Source organism: Alligator mississippiensis, chromosome 14 (assembly GCF_030867095.1).
Source record: "Alligator mississippiensis isolate rAllMis1 chromosome 14, rAllMis1, whole genome shotgun sequence".
Classification (NCBI taxonomy): Eukaryota; Metazoa; Chordata; order Crocodylia; family Alligatoridae; genus Alligator; species Alligator mississippiensis.
In genome coordinates this window covers 43,747,081-43,764,624 of record NC_081837.1, presented here as the reverse complement: position 1 = coordinate 43,764,624, position 17,544 = coordinate 43,747,081, and the positions used below count along the sequence as shown (strand labels likewise).

Genomic DNA, 17,544 nt, shown 5'->3' with positions numbered 1-17,544 from the left:
GCTAGTCTGAGTGGGACCCCTTTTTCCTCCTCCTGCTGCGGCCGAGTCACTAGACATCCAAGTGGGCGCAGGAGAACAGGCAAGAGGCAGCCTGACTTTTGCAAGTAAATGAAAGGAATGTGCTCTGGGCTCAGATGACACACTGCTCTTACCTCCCATTGAGACGTGCATGCCCCAACCTGCCAGGGAGCTTGAGCTGCTTATGGGAGGGAAGATAGAACCAGAGAAAAGTGTGAAAGAATCAGGCTACTAAGCTCCTGTTTCCATAAAAATGTGTACCCAGGTGCAAATATACATCAGGACCTAACATAGATGCAGCAGCCACCAAAAGGTACCCATATAACACTATGCTATGACGGTGGGTGCTGGAGTAATGATGTGATTGCCCCAAATGCCCAAATGACTCAGGATCCGCATCCCAGTTGCAAAACTGATTTAGGCGCTGGTTTGTATGTGAGATTCTGATTTTTTTTTAAAGCAACAGAATTCCTACACAAGAAAAATAAAATATTTTTAGAAAAAGAAAAATATATTTTGAGCAAGAAATAATTCCTCACAGATTTACCCCAAATCTGTGTGTACCTCATGCTCTGATAAAGTCTATCCCAGTGAGAGAAAGAACTTGGACTGCTTAGAACGGAATTGCTATCTCTTGTTCTGATTATAAAGGTACCATGTAAGGACCCCGATCAAAGATCAAAGTCCTTCGAGTCAGGCGCTCTTTGGACTTAGAAGAAAACACTGAGCCTTGTATCAGACAGCTTACAATCTAGCGCATCCCTCTCAAAGATCATGCCTTCATTTCTGTGTGTGACATTTCTGTACCAGGTCTGGAGTCCAGTCTGTCTCTCTGTGATAGCTGGGGTGAAGAAGAGTGACCTGTCCGTATAAATGTGCTAAAGCCATCTTGATGTGCAGATAGGATTCCTTCTTAAGAGGATTGGGCCAGCTTTAATTGGAAACAATGGACTCCACAGGTGCTAATAATAGGAAGAAGGGTCATAAGCATTAAACTAACAGCTGATGGGTGCAGTTTGGGCTGGAGATGGGGGTTTATAATGTTATGGAAGAACATGGTTGGACAGCTGAAGTAGGCAGAGAGACCAGAGAGCTATAAAGATAGCATGAAAGAGGCCTGGCTCCATAGCTCCTTTCTCACTCCCGCTGCCCTTTTTCTCATGAGAGTTGCCCCACTGAACTCTATGAACTGTACACATAAGTGAAGGCTTGCAGGCCCATAACCAGGTGTCAAGAGTATTCAGGCGCTCTGCTTCACTAAAGAGTGCAGAGGAGAGAACAAACTCACCACACCAGGTGTATGAGTGCAAGTGGGGTCCCCAGAGAAATGAAAGCTACTTTCCCCTAGCCAAATGCCAGGTCAATCTCCCAGAAGTGCCGCAGGACACCGTGGTGCAGAGAAACCCAAGTTATATCTCTTTTCATGTGCAGGGATGAAGTTGGTCCAATAAATTTAAGCCTCGATTCTGTAGGTGCTTATGCATGTGCTAACCTTTACTACTGTGATGGTCGTGATACAGTCACAAATGTACAAAATGAAGGTGATAACTCACTGCCGCTTGTGGAGAGCTTTAGTCACCGCCCGCAGATCAGGAAACTGAGCCTCAGGACTTGTCTAAAATCATTCAGGGCATCTCTGGAAATGCAGAAACACAAAGCAGATTGCTAAATGGCTGCTTTTGTGCATTAACTGAAGGCTAAAATTACCGAGTGAGGTAATTTTCCCTGGGTAGGAAGGACTGCACTCTCTCCTAATAAAGAGCTCAAAACACCGTGCAGCACAGGTTACAGTAGGGGGAAGTTTTGGTGCCGGTGATAGGTGTGAAGCAATCCACCATTTTCTGCTGTTCTGTTTGCAAAGAGGCTGTTATCTGGGGGTTTGTCTACTGTGAGCTCAGAACAAGATCCCACATGCCTGGGATACTGGATTTCCTCACTGCATACTTTTGTTTTGCCTCCTGGGAATAGTCATCTGCTTCCAAGGCAGAAAATGTCTTCCCTGTGTTTATTCTTGAGACTTCTCTGCCGCTGCTGACTCTCCCGACTGCCTGTTGCTAATTTGGCACTCGGGCTCCTGGAGTGAAAACTCGTGGATGCTGCACGTATTCCCAGCTGTTTGGATCTTTTACCTTGCAGACTTGAGACATACCAGAGTTTTCTTTAGATAGCTATTGTATCGCTTGCTGGAATCATCTCTTCTTCTTATAATCATCCAAAAGATTTTTCCTCTCTACTTCAACTGTGCAAATAGATGCAAAGGTAAGTAGATGTAATCATTTTTAAACAGACAAAAAACTGCCAAATCTCTAAGGAAGTGTGTCATTGCAAAGTAACTAACTTTGTGCAGTAAGGAAGGACTCACTCCCAGCAAATGACCAATCCTGTGCAGAATGACACGTATAGAGCAAAGATCTAAAATGCCATTGTGAGCACCCTTGTTGGGTGACTAAGCTGCAAAGGAATAGATAAAGTCTGACTACATGCTCTACCAGATGAGCCATCTGTTATCAGGAGTGACAGTAGCTGAGAAACTGCTGTGTTTCGCAGCCAGGAGCATGGGAAGCTGGCGTTAGGTCACCTAGACTGCTCCCTTCCCCTCCGTTCCTTGCTGAGAGTACATGCCTCTGCAAGCTGTGCTGACGCTCGATGGAAATTCAGGATACTGCACTGGGCGGGGAGCCTGGGGAGTCTGGCACCTCCATCATAATCACTTCTGCCTCTGCTGGCAACGAGAACGGCACAGTAAGTTACTAGGGTTACCAAACATCTCGGTTTTCCCAGACATGTCCTCTTTTTAGACCCTCTGATCTCCGTCCGGGTGGGTTTTTAAACAATATAATCAAATGTTCGGGATTTTGCTCTGCTCAGCTTCAAAGTTTTTCCCAGCACTTCCCAGCTTGCCCTAGCAAGCAGCTGCTTGGGGCGGGGGTAGGAAGATTGGAGGCAGGGCTCACACACACATGGCCCGCATGCAGCCAGGTAGCGGGGTGGGAGCAGCCCCAGCAGCTGGATACAGGTAAGGCTGTGGGGGACAGGGGTTGGAGGGCCAGGACTTGGGGGCTGGGGGTGGGATGCATGCATGTGTGTGTGGGGCAGGGTGGGGGGGCTTGTGGGGGCAGTTGGTCCAAGGTGCAGCAGAGTCAGTGCCTGTGCTCGTAGGGGCAGGGCTGGGGAGAGCAGGGGGCTGTGGGCCAGGAGTGAGGGGTACTAGCAGGACTGGGGGCTGTGGCTTGGGAGTGAGGGGCATCAGGAGGGGTGGGGGGGCTGTGGGTTGGGAGGATGAGGCCCTGCCAGTGCCAGGGGGTTACAGGTTGGGAGTGAGGGGAACAAGCAGGGACGAGGGGGCCGCAGTTTGGGAGTGAGGGGCACCAGCATGGCTCAGAGGGGCAGGGTACTGCTGTTTGGCAGGGCTGGGGGCTGGGGGTCAGGCTGGTAGGGGGGGCTGCGGCTTGGGAGAGAGGGGCAACAAAATGGGCAGAGGCAAAGCACTGACATATCGCTGCCTTCCCACGGTCATATACCCCTCCCTCCTCCCGCGTGACAGGTGTCCTTTTTTTGGAACTGGAAATGCGGTAACCTAACAGTAAGGTACAGCAGCCCAGGAGTTTCTGGGCAACAGTCACAGCCAATTCACAAGAGCACATGCATGGTTTTGCACTGAGGTTCAGAGGAGCTGGGAGATGTTTCACGCCAAGTTGTAGCACGGGTGCTTCAAAAGAGTTGGGGCAGTGGGTAGTCTACACCGGTATTTGTCTGATTTTCACCTGTTTGAGGCCATCACCACAATGTGAGATGGGGGGGAAATGACAGTGTAGCAGCTACTGTTATCACTGTTATTACTGTAGTGCCAACTCAACAGCAGGTCCACCAGTCTCCTTCATACATATCCAACCCAGAAATGCAGATGCCGAGGGCATTTCCTCAGTTTATTGTCACTTGGTTTATACCAGGAGCAAACAGTTGCCGTGCTTTATCCCAGAAGTGGATGCGTTTCAGCACTGAACGTGATTTCTGTATGACAAGTTTGCAAATCCCTTTAGGATCCGATTGAAAGGCCCCAAAGGAATGCAGTATTTTATATTTTCAGTGTTTGCTGAAAACCTCCAAACCTTCAAACAATCAGAAAACCTTGGCACAGGATGAAAACTAGGCTTTCTAAAATTAGGAATAACACTGGGCTGCGTGGGCAGCCAGGAGAAGGGAATTTCCTACTTGCCCTTCTGATTCACTGAAACTGAACTGTGATGTACGGCTTGCTCTCTCGAAACCCAGTTTCACCTTTGAGTCACTGCTCTCCACCTAAGAAGAAAAGAAGGTCTGTAAGGGGCTGCTAGCAAGACGTCAGTTAAAGATTGGGGATATGCCAGAGAGGAGAAATGCACACTAGCGCAGTTACAACAACAGGTAGGCCTATGAGCAGCCATGGAGGTCAGGTATGAGAGGATGCAGTGGCTGTGCCTGTCTCTGCTTTCATGTGAATCCTGCTTCATCTTGCAGGTTCTTAGTGCTTGGTGCTATTGGCCTGCTAGGACAAATCTGCTTGCTTCAGGCAAGGGGAAAAAAAAAGATAAAAGACTCAAACTCCTCTAAGAGGGAGACAAAGTTCTTTTGTAAATCTGGTATCTTTTATTAGACCAACTCAAAAAATGGAAATAATCTTCTTTGCAAGCTTTTGGGTATAAATACCCTTTGTCAGGCTGAGGAAGCATCTGCACTTGGTGTGTGCTCTTTCTGGATGAAGTGAATAGTCAAGAATAGCCTCAGAGGGAGTGCACTAGAAGATCACAGTGGAAGCATGCAAGAAACTTGAGCGCCATGCTGAACTTGCGTGCAGTAAATGGCACTCAAAGGTGCCTGTTACCCCAGAAGGTTCAAGTGGAATTCTGCTTCAAAAACTGCATAAATTAGTTTCTCAATAATTCCCCACTGGGCTCTAAGATCTTCAGAACGGGAACAATACGGTCACGTCAGTCTGTACTGGAAACTGCGGACACAATAAACTAATCGACGGTGTTACTCCTAGCCCTGCAATCTTAGCGTTGGATCCGGAGTCAAACTTTCCTGCTTGTTCACCATCGTTAGTGCTACAGATCTGGCAGGACCAGACTCTCCCCTCTCAGTTATGCTGTGCAGCCTCCCGGTCTCCAGGTTGCACCTGCAGTGGCTGCATCTAGGCTTGTTTTCATACCTTCCCACTGCCGTCACCAGTACTTTAGATTCACTAGCTAGTGCAAACTACTAGTATTTCAATCCTCCCGCCCTCCCAGATCCAGGCAGGCATCCTATGGGCAAGCTCCAGGCCTGGAGGCTTTGGGGTTCAGATGCTCCCAGTCTCGTTTGATCTTAGCCAAGGGATCAAGACCCATCCGTGAGCATGGTAGGGGCAATCCTCCAACCCAGGGCTTGCCAAGCCACTACTGTACCGATTCTGATAGGAAATTGGTACAAAATGTCCTTAGTGTAGAAAAGGTCTGGTAACCATCACTATTGAGAGGTGAGCAGCAAATATAGCACTCCACTGATGTGTCTTAATGCTCTGCTTTGCTCTTCCTTTATGCTGGGAACAGCTGTCAGGAAGGTTACGAGGCGCTTGGGTTAGGAGTGGCCGCTCCCGTTAATTCAGTCTGTATTGTATCGTGTGCTCTCTCAGATGTTAGCATTTCTCTGCTTTGGCAGTGAAAATCAAGCCAGTCTCACTCCGGAAGTAAGTGAGATTTCCTTTCAGGTTTTTCAGACCTGCGGTCCTTTTGCTGCGTACGCTGAAGGGAATGTGCATTTCCCGAGGTACTAATGATAACTTTTGAAATGAAGCAGCAAAAGTCCTGGCAATGCTGTCGGTCTTGGTTTAGAATCACGGTCTTCTCTTTTACAATTTGAAAAGCATTCTCAAATCACATCTGGGCTCCATGTCTTCAAGTGTATGCAGAACGTGCTGGTGAAGGGAAAGGAGGATTGTCTGATAGAGACTACAGACTGGAAATTGGGTCTAGCAAACTAGTAATGGTAGACATGCTAACTTTAATCTCTTTAAATGGTCTGTAGTTTAATTAACCTCAGGCTACTGTTTTTCATCTTGGTGTGACCTGAGATATGTTGGTAGGCCAAGGGTAACTCTCAATCCCCAAAGCCTGCTGTGCTAGATGGCTACGGATGGTTTCTAGCAGAGAGCACAAGTTAAAAAAAAACGCCTTGAACTTAGCCAGGTTTCAGAGGTGGGGAGGGTCAAAGGATGAGCTGTGAGACTGTGTTCAAGCGTGTGCCTTGCTTTGCCTAGGGTAGGGGTTCTCACACCGTAAACTTGGTGTTGCCTTAATTCGCAACGTAGCAGTTGTTAAGAAGGTTATAGCGAACCAGTGTAGCCTGGGAACTGCGGATCTAAGGTAAAGAGAGCTGATTAGCAAACGGATATCAGCCAGAAAGTTGTGTGCATCTTTGCGTGCCAGCAAAGGCCGGTCATTTCACTAGTGGAATATTTTACACCTACATGCTCTAGCAATGGGATTAAATTCTAGGGAGGTAAATTCAGTGGTACTGCTGCATTGTGCTTGGAAAAAGCATCCCCTCTTTCATTAAGGGAGCCTTCGGTTGGAGGGGGAAGCTGAATTTCCTTATTGGTGAAAGTTGGGATGAGAAGTACTGCTCAGCTGAAGTTGGATGGTTGTGTGTGTCATAACGAGCGTGGTACAAGCATGAGCATCTAGACAAGCAACCAAAACTGAGTCAGGGGACTTGTCTTCTTCCCGAATGGCGGCATTAAGTATTTCTTTGGCTAGTTTTGGAGCTGTGAGACATCTTCGTCTTTTTGTAGCCCTAAATCGTGGTTACATTGAACAGGCTACAGGTATACTGCAGAAGGCGTCTATCTGACAGCATACTGTTTTCAAACACCCTCCCAGAGCTAGAGAGACAGAGAAGCCTACAAATGCATCTGTTAATTCAGGTTATTGCATGACATAGGTGAGGGTATCAGTGAAGGACTTCTACTTACAGGATTGATTTGCAAATTACCATATGTGAAGAGGTGAAATTACTTTGAAATGAAATCTTTGTAAGTATTCTTTTTATTCTCCATGCACAATTGCCCCCTTTGAGAGACATACTAACTCTTCCTGTTTAGGACTTATTTAAATTGTGCGTGGGAGGGAAAAGACCTCTGTGACTGCCGAATAATTTGATCAGAGGTTATTTGGGCTGTTCCTCCTACGGACTCTTTGCATAACAAATTTGACAGCATGCTTTTGGAGTGGAGTTAATCCCTGACACCGCATAATTACTGACATGTTACAGACCGACTTCTACCTACCTCTAGCTCTTGATGTAATGGGGCACTGGTCTTCAAGTGACTTTACCTAAACTATGTTAAAAGGGTTTAAATAGCCCTTTTTTGAGTGACAGGTTAGTAACACTTTCTACTAAATCCATAATCTGGCTAAACCTAATGGCTATTCAAGATATGCTTTTAAATAAGAAACCTGAAAATTCTCCAGCACATTTGAACTGCCCAGTTCAATTTCCTTTACTCAGTGTCTTGAGACTATGCTAAATTAATCAGAAAAGCAAAGCCTGAACTTTTTCTTGAGGTTGCCTTGTTTTGTTGTTTTGTGTCTTTTTGTAGATAATGGCACTGCACCCACGGAGAGTTCGTTTGAAACCCTGGCTGGTAGCGCAGGTAGACAGTGGTCTGTACCCAGGCCTTGTCTGGCTAAATCGGGAAGTAAAGCGATTTCAGATCCCCTGGAAGCATGCAACACGACACAGTCCTCAGCACGAAGAGGAGAACACCATCTTTAAGGTAGGGCAGGGGGAAATATGAACACACAGTATTAAGATCCTTTGAGTTTGTTGGATTTAATTAGTTTCTTGACTACTGCTTCTCTCACCCCCTGTTTAAACCATTTCCTTCAAACGCAACAAACTAAGGCCCACATCGTCAAAATGAGCAGTGGTCTTTTTTGGTACCTCTGAGCAGTAACCATATGCAAATTAAGCTTTCTTAACAGGCCTCCAGTTGTGAATGCATGTAGTCACTAGTGACTCTTAAAATTTGGGGCTCATCTTTGTTTTTATTTTGTGTTAGGAAAAAAAAAAGATAACGCGGGGGAACAAAAAATGCTCTGATTGCTACTGCCATAAAAAGTGTTGTAGGTGAGACTTCCCCTGAAAGAGACAACACACTTTCCAGTAGATTTGCTTAGAAACTTTGACTCTTGATCAAAACTGGAACAACAGCAGGACTTAACTGAGCCTGGTGCACTTTGCCTCCAGGCATGGGCCGTGGAAACGGGAAAGTATCAGGAAGGAGTCGATGAGCCAGACCCTGCAAAATGGAAAGCCCAGCTCCGATGTGCTCTCAACAAAAGCCGGGAATTCAACTTGATGTACGATGGAACCAAAGAGGTGCCCATGAACCCTATTAAAATTTACGAAGTGTGCGATATCCCGCAGTCCCAGGGATCAATCATTAATCCAGGTGAGGGCTTGGTGACACAGTGCTGGTTACTAAGTAGGTATCAGTCCAGTGCATGTGCCTGTTTTCTCCGATTCATATTAACAACTAAGCTACCTCTGCAAACAGTTTAAAACTTTAAGGTCAAGTGGAGGCTCTTTGACAAAGCCAATTAAAAGATTTAAAGCCCACATTTAGCTGTGGCATTATGGGTAGTAATGGAGTTAGCTCATTATTTCGAATGATGTTTGTTAAATGCTGCACTGTCCTTGGCAAGGCTTCTCTCCGTCTGCCTCTTACTTCTGAAATCAAGCTTCAGTAGTTTGTATAGCCGTGTGTCAAACTTCCTTTCTGCTCATAAATTAATATTTGATATTGTAGCATGCAAACAATGGGTTTTTGCAGTGAATGTACTGCAGTTTCTCACCAGAGGACACGTGCTCTTAGTCCCGCAGGTTGTTCAAAACTGATGCCATCCACTATTTTAGTGGCATCCTGTGTTTCACTGTGGACTCACCGCTCGGTTCGGGTATTGTTCTACCAGGGCGAAAGCTGTGAACAGAACCGTTGAAGCAACAAAAAAATTCACAATCCAGAAACAATTGAGAATTCATTTGTGTGTCCTGATAGTTGGAAGGTGGCTTCACTGTTTAATGCTGAACCCTGAAAACATTTAGGATAAATGGAACACAGTGAATTAGAAAAAAAGTGTGTTTAAATTAGGAAAAGTTGACACTATGGAGTTACTCTAGGAATCACTTTTGCCCAGTACCTTGAAATTTAAGCTTTAACTAAATTCCTTACGAGAAGGGGATCTCTTGCATCTGCTGTGTCTGAGCAGCAGTGAAAGGGAGACCGATGTCTCGTATCTTCCTTTTTTCAGTGTCCAGACAGTTCAGTGTGTTTTCAATGCCTGCTTCTCTCTAGGGTCCACTGGCTCTGCTCCCTGGGATGAGAAAGATAATGACCTTGATGATGAGGAAGAAGAAGAATTAAATCCATCTCAGCATATCCCCATACAGGACACTTTTCCGTTTCTTAATATTAATGGTTAGTACAATAGGATGTGATGTATCCATGCTGGTACTGACTTGTAAATCAGCATGCGTATGTAATCAACAGGTTTGGGTTTTTTTACCACAGTCTTGATGAACTAAAATTCCTTAATTGTTTCCGGGTGACCTTCTCCTTAACCCCTGGGCTCCTTTCAGAAGTCTATTAAAGCAGCCATGCTGTTCCCTCATGGACAGATAACTTTGTCTCCTATATCTATAGTCAATGCGATTCCCCTAAATAAGCTTTATTGAAATGATAACTGCCTGTTCTATAAAAGTCAGTCAAAGAATCCCTCGTTGTATATGTCAGGCTTAAATATAATAACGGAGCCATCTTTTATTCAGACGGCTATATTTTCTTCACCTAGGTTATGGCTTAACAAGTTTAAACAGTAGTGTTGGCTCAGTATTTAAATACTCTTGTGTAGCAGTTTGCTAGGGGTCAGACTGAGGTTTAAAGCTCTCTAGACAAGCTGGTTAGATGAGATGCAATGGAGCTCTACCCTTCCGGTATGCTAACCCATGACCTGAACTGCTTTTTCATTTGTTTTTCAACAGTTGCTGTCACTTTTTCAAATAAAGACATTTAAAGCGTTAGCCACAGCTCAAATCAGTACATTTTACTGCCTCTTCCAGTAGTGCTTTCAGAATGCACGCTGAAGGCTACCGTTGAAGGGGGCTATCTAGATTTGTGTGCATCACGTTTGTTTAGTCCAGTTCTCTGCAGAGAGGTGCCTGATAGCCAGCCTGTTGACACATCTTTTGGTGATATTGGACAGCTGAAGCCCAAATGGGTCTACACACTGAACTCCCTCGTTGTTCCTTGGCGATGATCAGTGCAGCTCAATACCAACAATTCTGGTGTTGTTTGGAGGGGGAAGGGGCACTGTTCATATTTGATACGGTCTGTGGCTCTGTGATTTGACACCAACTTTGGTCTTACTAGGAGCTGCTGCATTTAACAGGGTAACTGTAGAATAAAAAAAAGAGAACACATTTTTTATTCGTGCCTATATTTGACAGTATGGAAAACTAATGGTAAAATTCATTCTAGCTAGTTGCATGCCAGAATATACAGATTAATCTGCCCCATTGATAATAAACATGCACTAACTATTGAGTCAGTTAAGAAAGGTGTGAGTTTTTAAAGTACACTTAGTTTGCCTGGTTCTTCTCTGTAGATTCCCCGATGGCTCCAGCCAGTGTAGAAAGTTGCAGCACTGAAGCGGCGTGGTCCAAGAATGAACCGGTAGATATGGAGATGCCCCCAAGTACTCTGCAGCATGACTTCTTCAGCTCCCCTGAGCTCTGGATTAGCTCTCTCCCAAGTACGTATGTATATGGATGTATAGAGCACCTGTCACTGGAACTGGAAAAGAAGCGGCTTCTTTGTTGTTTTCTACCACATTTGATGTCATACACTTCAGCATACAGGACCATATGTATTTAAAATGCACTTCTGCAACTCTTGCATTGCACCGTTCTTCCTACATTAGCCTCTCCCTACAGGGGTTTTTAAACACCAAGAAAGCCATTTTAATGATTTTCTCTCTTAGTGACAGATCTAGAAATCAAGTTTGAATATCGAGGAAAAGAGACTGGGCCAACCTCAACTGTCAGCAATCCCCAGGGATGCAGGCTGTTCTACGGAGAATTGGGTCCTATGCCAGACCAGGAAGAGCTGTTTGGACCTATTAGTCTGGAGCAAGTAAAGTTTCCAGGAACAGAACAGATCACCAATGAAAAGCAAAAGATTTTCACAAGTCGGCTGCTAGATGTCATGGACAGGGGACTGATTCTGGAGGTCAGTGGCCATGCCATCTATGCCATCCGGCTATGTCAGTGCAAGGTGTACTGGTCTGGACCATGTGCCCCTTCGTCCACCACACCAAACCTGATTGAGAGGCAAAAGAAAGTCAAACTCTTCTGTCTGGAAACATTTCTAAGTGGTAGGTACCTTTTTTAATGCTGAGCAACCACTTTGATTACTGGCTCTGCCCCTTGGCCAGCACTTAACCTGGAAAATCAAGACTGGGGTTTGCAACTGGTACTCTTCCTCCTTGCTTTGGTGATGATCTGTACACGTAGCACCCATTTCTAGGCTCATCTGAAGTAAATGGGAGCCTTTCCATTGACCTCAGTGGATTTTTGGCTCAGTTACAGGATGAGAAAGAAAAAGCAAAGAGATTATCTGCCAGATAATAGGTTCCTTGTTCATCTCATTGATATGTATTGGTGGCTAGTACAACTTTTGCATGGGGGTAGAAAACAAGAACTGCGATCAGCTGCTGGAGGTAGATTGGCTCTGGAATACATGGGTTGGAGATACTGACCTAGGTTATACTAAATACCCAATTGAGATGGTAGAGAATGACATTGGATCCACATTGGGAATATACCACATTTACCACATTGCCTTTTTTCGTAGAGCTGATTGCTCATCAGAAAGGACAGATGGAAAAACAGCCCCCCTTTGAGATCTACTTCTGTTTTGGGGAAGAATGGCCGGATGGAAAACCTAGAGATAGAAAGCTGATTGTGGTGCAGGTAAGAGCTACTGCCTTGCACAGATGTGCCAGGGCACGCGTGGAACGAGCAGCTGAATCCAGTGGAGACTTTTTTGCTTCAGCAGGTTTTTCTCCGTTTCAGCACAGTCCATAGCAGAGAAACCTGAACTGAAAATTGGCAGGGATTTTTTGGCTTTGAAATCCAAGTGGAATGAAATCAGCTTTCACTGACGTGGGATGCTTCAGTGTCTAAACCACAGCTCAGCTTTTCGTGAAATTGTTCTGCAGATCGCTTCTCCAATACAGGAGATTCCCAGTGTACTTGAGGACTTTGCAAATTTACTGTGCTGCTTGGGTTATCATCTTAATTAGGCTGAAATAACCAAGGTTTCTTTTTTAAACAGGTCATTCCAATTGTAGCTCGGATGATTTATGAAATGTTTTCGGGCGACTTCACACGTTCCTTCGACAGTGGCAGCGTGAGGCTTCAGATCTCCACGCCGGATATTAAGGACAACATCGTTGCCCATTTGAAACAGCTGTACCGCCTCCTGCAGACCCACCAAGATACCTGGCCAATGCCGGCCCCAAATATGCAGATTACTCAACCGCTCCCAGCACAATGACATGTTTGGTCTCCGGCTTATAGCTGCTTTACTCCCCAGTTTCTTATCTGTACATATCAAAGGATAATCTTAATTTGTGCCTTGCCTGTATTAAAATCAAACCTGTGAAAATCCTGTATGCAGATGGTCAGATTTCAACACTAGATGGAATTCACTTTTTGGAAGTGTAAATTGAAAAGCTTTAGGGGCAGCATCTTTAGTTACTGTCTCTCTCTCTCTCATCTCACAGTAGATTGCTTGTGCAATCTACTATATATGTGTCTCATTTTGGACTATTTCATTAAAACGCCTATATTGACAGGCTGTGTATAACTACTAGATCAATGTAAACAATTTTAATTCTCTTAAGTGTCTGTCAAACGATTTTCTACTTTCCATTAAACTGCTTTAAGAAATAAAATAAGAGAGAAAAAACTCATTATTTTTTATTGTTCTCTAGCTGCTAGCGGCTGGCTGGTGCTTTCTTTGTTTACTATCACGTTTTACACTAAGTGACACTATTTCTTTGAACCCAACCAATTAGTCAACATTAAACTCAACATTAAAACTTGAAGCTGAATATTACAGTTGTTGGTGTAATGCAGTTCTGAAGAAGGTAAAGGTAAAATCTGGGCCGTTGTCATGGCATTTTAGTGTTGCTATATGAGGTCTTTTAAGCCAGTGTTTCAAAGGAGTCAATACTATAAACTTCTCTTTATGTGAAAGGGAGAAATATCCAGTGTGCTTTAGGCAATTAATAATAAAGTTATTTCACTACCTAACTGCAGTTGTGCTCCGTGCCCAAATACTTAACGCCTTTTTCTAAAGGAAGCTGCTCTCTAACTATTACCTGTTTTCCTTTTACTTAGCTGTTTTAGGTGAGCGTTGCATTGCATTGTGCATCTGATTGTCCATGGCTACTTAAGAGTATGTACTCTTTCATGTCTGGATGTCATATTATGATGCAATTATAGATGTGCGTGAGAGAGGGAACCGTGTAGGATGTGTGCCACAGCTGGAGTTCCTGTAAATCACGTGCTAGCAGTTCTGTTTTCTAAAAGGTGTTATTTGCTCACATGATCACAGCACACAGAAACCAGGACCGCTAAAGGTAATTTGCTTCCTTTCTGTCTAGGTTTTCAGCTAGGCAAGTTGAACTTTACAGAAAATGTTGGCAAGAAAGGAATAATGGTCTTTGTACTGCCAAACACAATTCACAACTCGCATATTTAATGCACTTTTATTATTTTTTGTATGCATGCCTCGCCCAAGTGCTGTATATCATGGGTGGCTTGACAAATGACAGCTGCCTTGAACCCTACACATCCCAGCACATTTTAAGTACCTGCTTCTTTAAACATTTTTAATCCACTTTAAAGAAAAAAAAAAGTGGGTCTCATAATAAAACGCTGCATGGGGGACAGTACTGAGAGGGCAGGGTGGCCATCACAGAGGACATGCTGGTTTTCTGCTACTCTGTCCTCGGTCCTCTGTTGATACGAAACTGGACGCCTTTATGCCCTCTATTTTTTCCTCTTCTTCTCTAGACAACGAGGGTTGAAAGGGACCTCAACATCTAGTGCAACCCCCTAGTCCCAGCAGAATCATCCCAAACTAGAACATCCCAGCCAAGCCTTTGTCTAGCCATGGCTTGATCTCCTTCAAGGATGGAGACTCTCTGGGTAACCTATTTCAGTGCTTTACTACCCTCCTAGTGACAGAGAGTTTCCCTAACATCAAGCCTCAGCTTCCCTTGCTGCAACCGCAGATGCAGATGCAGATGCAGATGCAGATGCAGATGCAGATGCAGATGCAGATGCAGATGCAGATGCAGATGCAGATGCAGATGCAGATGCAGATGCAGATGCAGATGCAGATGCAGAGCTTACTTGCTTGCTTCTGCCCGGACCCCACCCCTAGCTTCTTGCAGGCAGAGGCAGGGCTATCTACGCCCAGAGCTGCAGCTTGTGCCTTTAAGGGCGGGAGGGGGAGCCCTGCCTCCTTGCATCAGCTGATAAGAGGGCGGCCGGGGAAGCGGAACCCGGGCTTGATGCAGGCTCCTCCCGCAGCAGGGCTGGTGTCCCCGGGGGTGCCCTCGGCTCCTGGGCAAGTTTGCATGCACCGGCGTGGGTTTGCACGTGTGGGAAGCAAAGCAAGCCCCTTCCCCTGGTGCTGGCTGCCTGCAGGGTGGGATAGGGCCGGATCCCTGCTGCCTGGCGTGGGGGAGGGGGGAGCTCACTGCTTGATCCTCCCCTCGGGGGATTGATTTATTTAAATGTTTTTGGAGAGGAAGATAAAGAGGTAACCCTTTGCTCCTCCTTTTATCCCCCCTCTTCCCTGCTTTGCCAGGGGGGAATAAGGAAGAGAGACAAGCAGCTGACGTGCAGCTCCTGAGCACCGCTGCATGGCTCCTGGATTGTAATTCAGCATGCTGTCAGCTTGCTGGGGCTATGTCTTATTTGCAGCTTGGTGATTTGGGCTTTTTCTCCAAGCCTGTTAGGTTTTCAAACTGCAACCTTGCATTAAGCCCTGTGCCAGCGCCCCCTGCACACCAAAGGGGTGGCATAACTGCCAGGATCTGTTTGCTATGACGTGTGTGTACATGGGGTCTGTTCTGTAAGCTGGTGGGGGGTGTTGGAGAGTTGGGCTAGATGCTTGGTTGTGCATGCATGTGGGGGAAGGAGGGAGGGTTCTCTGTAACTTCCTTTTTAGGAATGAATGCTGTACATTTCAATATAACTTTGAAGCTAAGAAAAACCTTGAGTCTCTCTTCCATTAATCTTACTGCTCGTTTTGGTGTCTTTCAGGAGGTGACTAGAGCAGCAGAACAGCTGATGGGGAAAGAAATGCAAAATTTCTCTGTTGAGCAGCCAAGCCAGTGCTATGGGAACATTGTCCCCTCGGTTACTAATTGCTGCAGCTCAGCAAAACCTTAGAAGAGGGAAGAAGAAAGGCTTATCTCCTGCTGGATGTTTGCACCTGGCTGGGGAGATCTTAGCTGTAGCTTCTGGACTGAAACCTGCTTTCCTGTACGATTATAATGCGGTCGGAGTCGAGCAGGTCCAGAACTACTTGCGGCAGATCCAGGACATGGGCCTGACGAGGCATCCGCTGCACCTCCTCAGCATAGCGGACAACATTTTGATTCTCAACCTGGAGAAGACAGTGCTGCATCTGGAGTCGCTGCTGCTCATGAACAAAGTCCTCCTCGTCGATGTCTCTGCATCTAGGAAATGCCCCCAGCCTTGTGAACCAGAACATGTGGACTCTCTGAAAGGCCACATTTCTGATCTACTGGCTCATGTTAAAGCGGCAGAGAGAGTCGCATCCCAGCCAGTCTCCACCAGTCAGATCTTCTCTGCTGATTGGAATCTGTGCACCATGTTTGGTGTCCTCCTGGGCTACCCTGCTTTCTACGCCTTTAATGCAGAGAAGGGATTTGAAAATTGCTTGTCTCTGACTCCACTGAGAGTTTTCACTGTCCAGGCCTCTTGCCCTCGGATAAGTAAGGATCTCAGAGTCCGAATTTATTCCTTCAGTGTCCCAGAGAACCTGTATCCTGCTATGAAGGAGGAGCTGGACTTATGGTGTGGACATATGAAAGATCTGTTTAGCTCACAGAGCGACTTTGTAAATGTCTTTGTTTCAACAGAGGTGGTTTCTCTAGCTGCTGTTGCTCTGTAAATACAGTAAAGTTAGTTATTCCTTGCCACTTCGGTTTGGAGGGGTGGTAGGGGATACCAGGTCCCTGTGGTTCATCCCTACATCCCAGAACACCTTACCTCGGGTTTGGCCGAAACAGGCTCAAAATACAGGCAATGGTAAGGGGAGTGTGCTAACCTGCTGATCCTCTGCTTCCCCTTACCACTTGTGGCTTAAGTTTTTCCCTTTCCTAGGAATGCACTCCTGAATTTAAGTGACCCCAGCTGTCACCGTCTGTCCACACTCAACAGATCTGAATGGTAAGCTGCTCAGCTTGGCAGCCCCTCCCAGGTGCAACTGAGCTTGGTCCCATTCCCTATTCGAGCTCCATTGAAGCTCTGCTACTTTGCCACTTGCTCCCAGTGGCAGTCTGCCTGGAAGAATAAGAACGTGGAAACCATGACTCCTCCTAGGTTTTCCACTAGTTCCACTTGGTGGGTCTCAGTCTGCAAAACCAGGATAATACTTGCCAGTCAAGAATAGTCAAGACAAATACATTTCAATAATGACACGGTGCTTCAAACATGAAGTTTGCTATAAATATGAAATAAAACGTTTTGCCCTTTGGGACATGGAGTCATCTGCTTCCTAATAATAGTGCAAATATACGTCTACATCAGAGAGACACGGCTCTGAAAGCAACAGAGCTCAGCTGTTACAGGGAATTAGTAATGCAAGTATGTCCACTGACCTGCCCCTTGCACACTCATGAGCAAAGGTGATGAGGTGGGGTTGGGTAAGTGAGACCTGTGAAGGAGGCTGATGGGAAGCTTGAACTTGATGAGTGAAATAAAAGGAGTTGGTGGAGGCACTCCGGTCGAAGTACTGAGGCAAGTGTCCAGATAAGGAAGATTTTTGGTGGCCTTTTGTAAGTTTGCCCAGCACATTTCTAAAATAGAGTAGAGCCTGTATATGCAATTGTTGGGGGTGTTCTCTTCCTGTTCAGGCAGCTGGTTTAACATCTCCCATCTTTTTTTCAGTTTTTCTACCTCAGCTTTTTTTTTTTTTTTTTTTTTTTATAAGCAAATTAGTGCCTTATAATATGGATTGGAAAGAGGATGGAGAGGAAGATCCTGCAGGACTCACTAAGGTACAATCAGAAGGGCCTGCAAAAGTGCTTGCCTACTTATGTGGAAGTATGGATTTCCATCCCCTAGTGCACTAGGTATTTTGTGTTTTCTAGCGAGCTGCTTTTCCGCTAATGGGCATGG

The 17,544-nt window shown here is 45.6% G+C and overlaps 2 protein-coding genes across 6 annotated transcripts; both read left to right on the top strand.

Annotated features, from left to right (window-relative positions):
• The first annotated feature begins 1,847 nt into the window (after positions 1-1,847).
• Positions 1,848-13,070, top strand: IRF6 (interferon regulatory factor 6). Of its 3 annotated transcripts, none has more exons than XM_006268079.4 (8): positions 1,848-2,277; positions 7,634-7,810; positions 8,284-8,488; positions 9,392-9,514; positions 10,701-10,847; positions 11,076-11,468; positions 11,948-12,066; positions 12,431-13,070. In XM_006268079.4, the coding sequence occupies exons 2-8, from the start codon at positions 7,637-7,639 to the stop codon at positions 12,650-12,652; spliced, it is 1,383 nt and encodes a 460-aa protein (XP_006268141.1). In that variant the 5' UTR covers positions 1,848-2,277; positions 7,634-7,636; the 3' UTR covers positions 12,653-13,070. The 3 variants fall into 3 exon arrangements, with proteins under 3 accessions (XP_006268141.1, XP_014456607.2, XP_059573085.1); XM_014601121.3 differs by lacking the exon at positions 1,848-2,277 and adding an exon at positions 2,328-2,760; XM_059717102.1 differs by lacking the exon at positions 1,848-2,277 and adding an exon at positions 2,803-3,034.
• A 1,566-nt stretch (positions 13,071-14,636) lies between these two features.
• On the top strand, positions 14,637-16,903 carry C14H1orf74 (chromosome 14 C1orf74 homolog). Of its 3 annotated transcripts, none has more exons than XM_059717622.1 (2): positions 14,637-14,737; positions 15,439-16,903. In XM_059717622.1, the coding sequence occupies exon 2, from the start codon at positions 15,515-15,517 to the stop codon at positions 16,313-16,315; it is 801 nt and encodes a 266-aa protein (XP_059573605.1). In that variant the 5' UTR covers positions 14,637-14,737; positions 15,439-15,514; the 3' UTR covers positions 16,316-16,903. The 3 variants fall into 3 exon arrangements, with proteins under 3 accessions (XP_059573605.1, XP_019352508.1, XP_006275429.1); XM_019496963.2 differs by lacking the exon at positions 14,637-14,737 and adding an exon at positions 14,762-14,818; XM_006275367.4 differs by lacking the exon at positions 14,637-14,737 and adding an exon at positions 14,825-14,932.
• The last annotated feature ends 641 nt before the right edge of the window (positions 16,904-17,544 follow it).

Bases quoted from the DNA above. Each gene is read 5' to 3' on its own strand.
- IRF6 (XM_014601121.3), top strand. From the start codon at position 2,665: ATGGAAATTCAGGATACTGCACTGGGCGGGGAGCCTGGGGAGTCTGGC. The intron at 7,811-8,283 runs GTAGGGCAGGGG...CTTTGCCTCCAG, and splicing joins AGGAGAACACCATCTTTAAG to GCATGGGCCGTGGAAACGGG. The intron at 10,848-11,075 runs GTACGTATGTAT...TTTCTCTCTTAG, and splicing joins CTGGATTAGCTCTCTCCCAA to TGACAGATCTAGAAATCAAG.
- C14H1orf74 (XM_059717622.1), top strand. From the start codon at position 15,515: ATGGGAACATTGTCCCCTCGGTTACTAATTGCTGCAGCTCAGCAAAAC.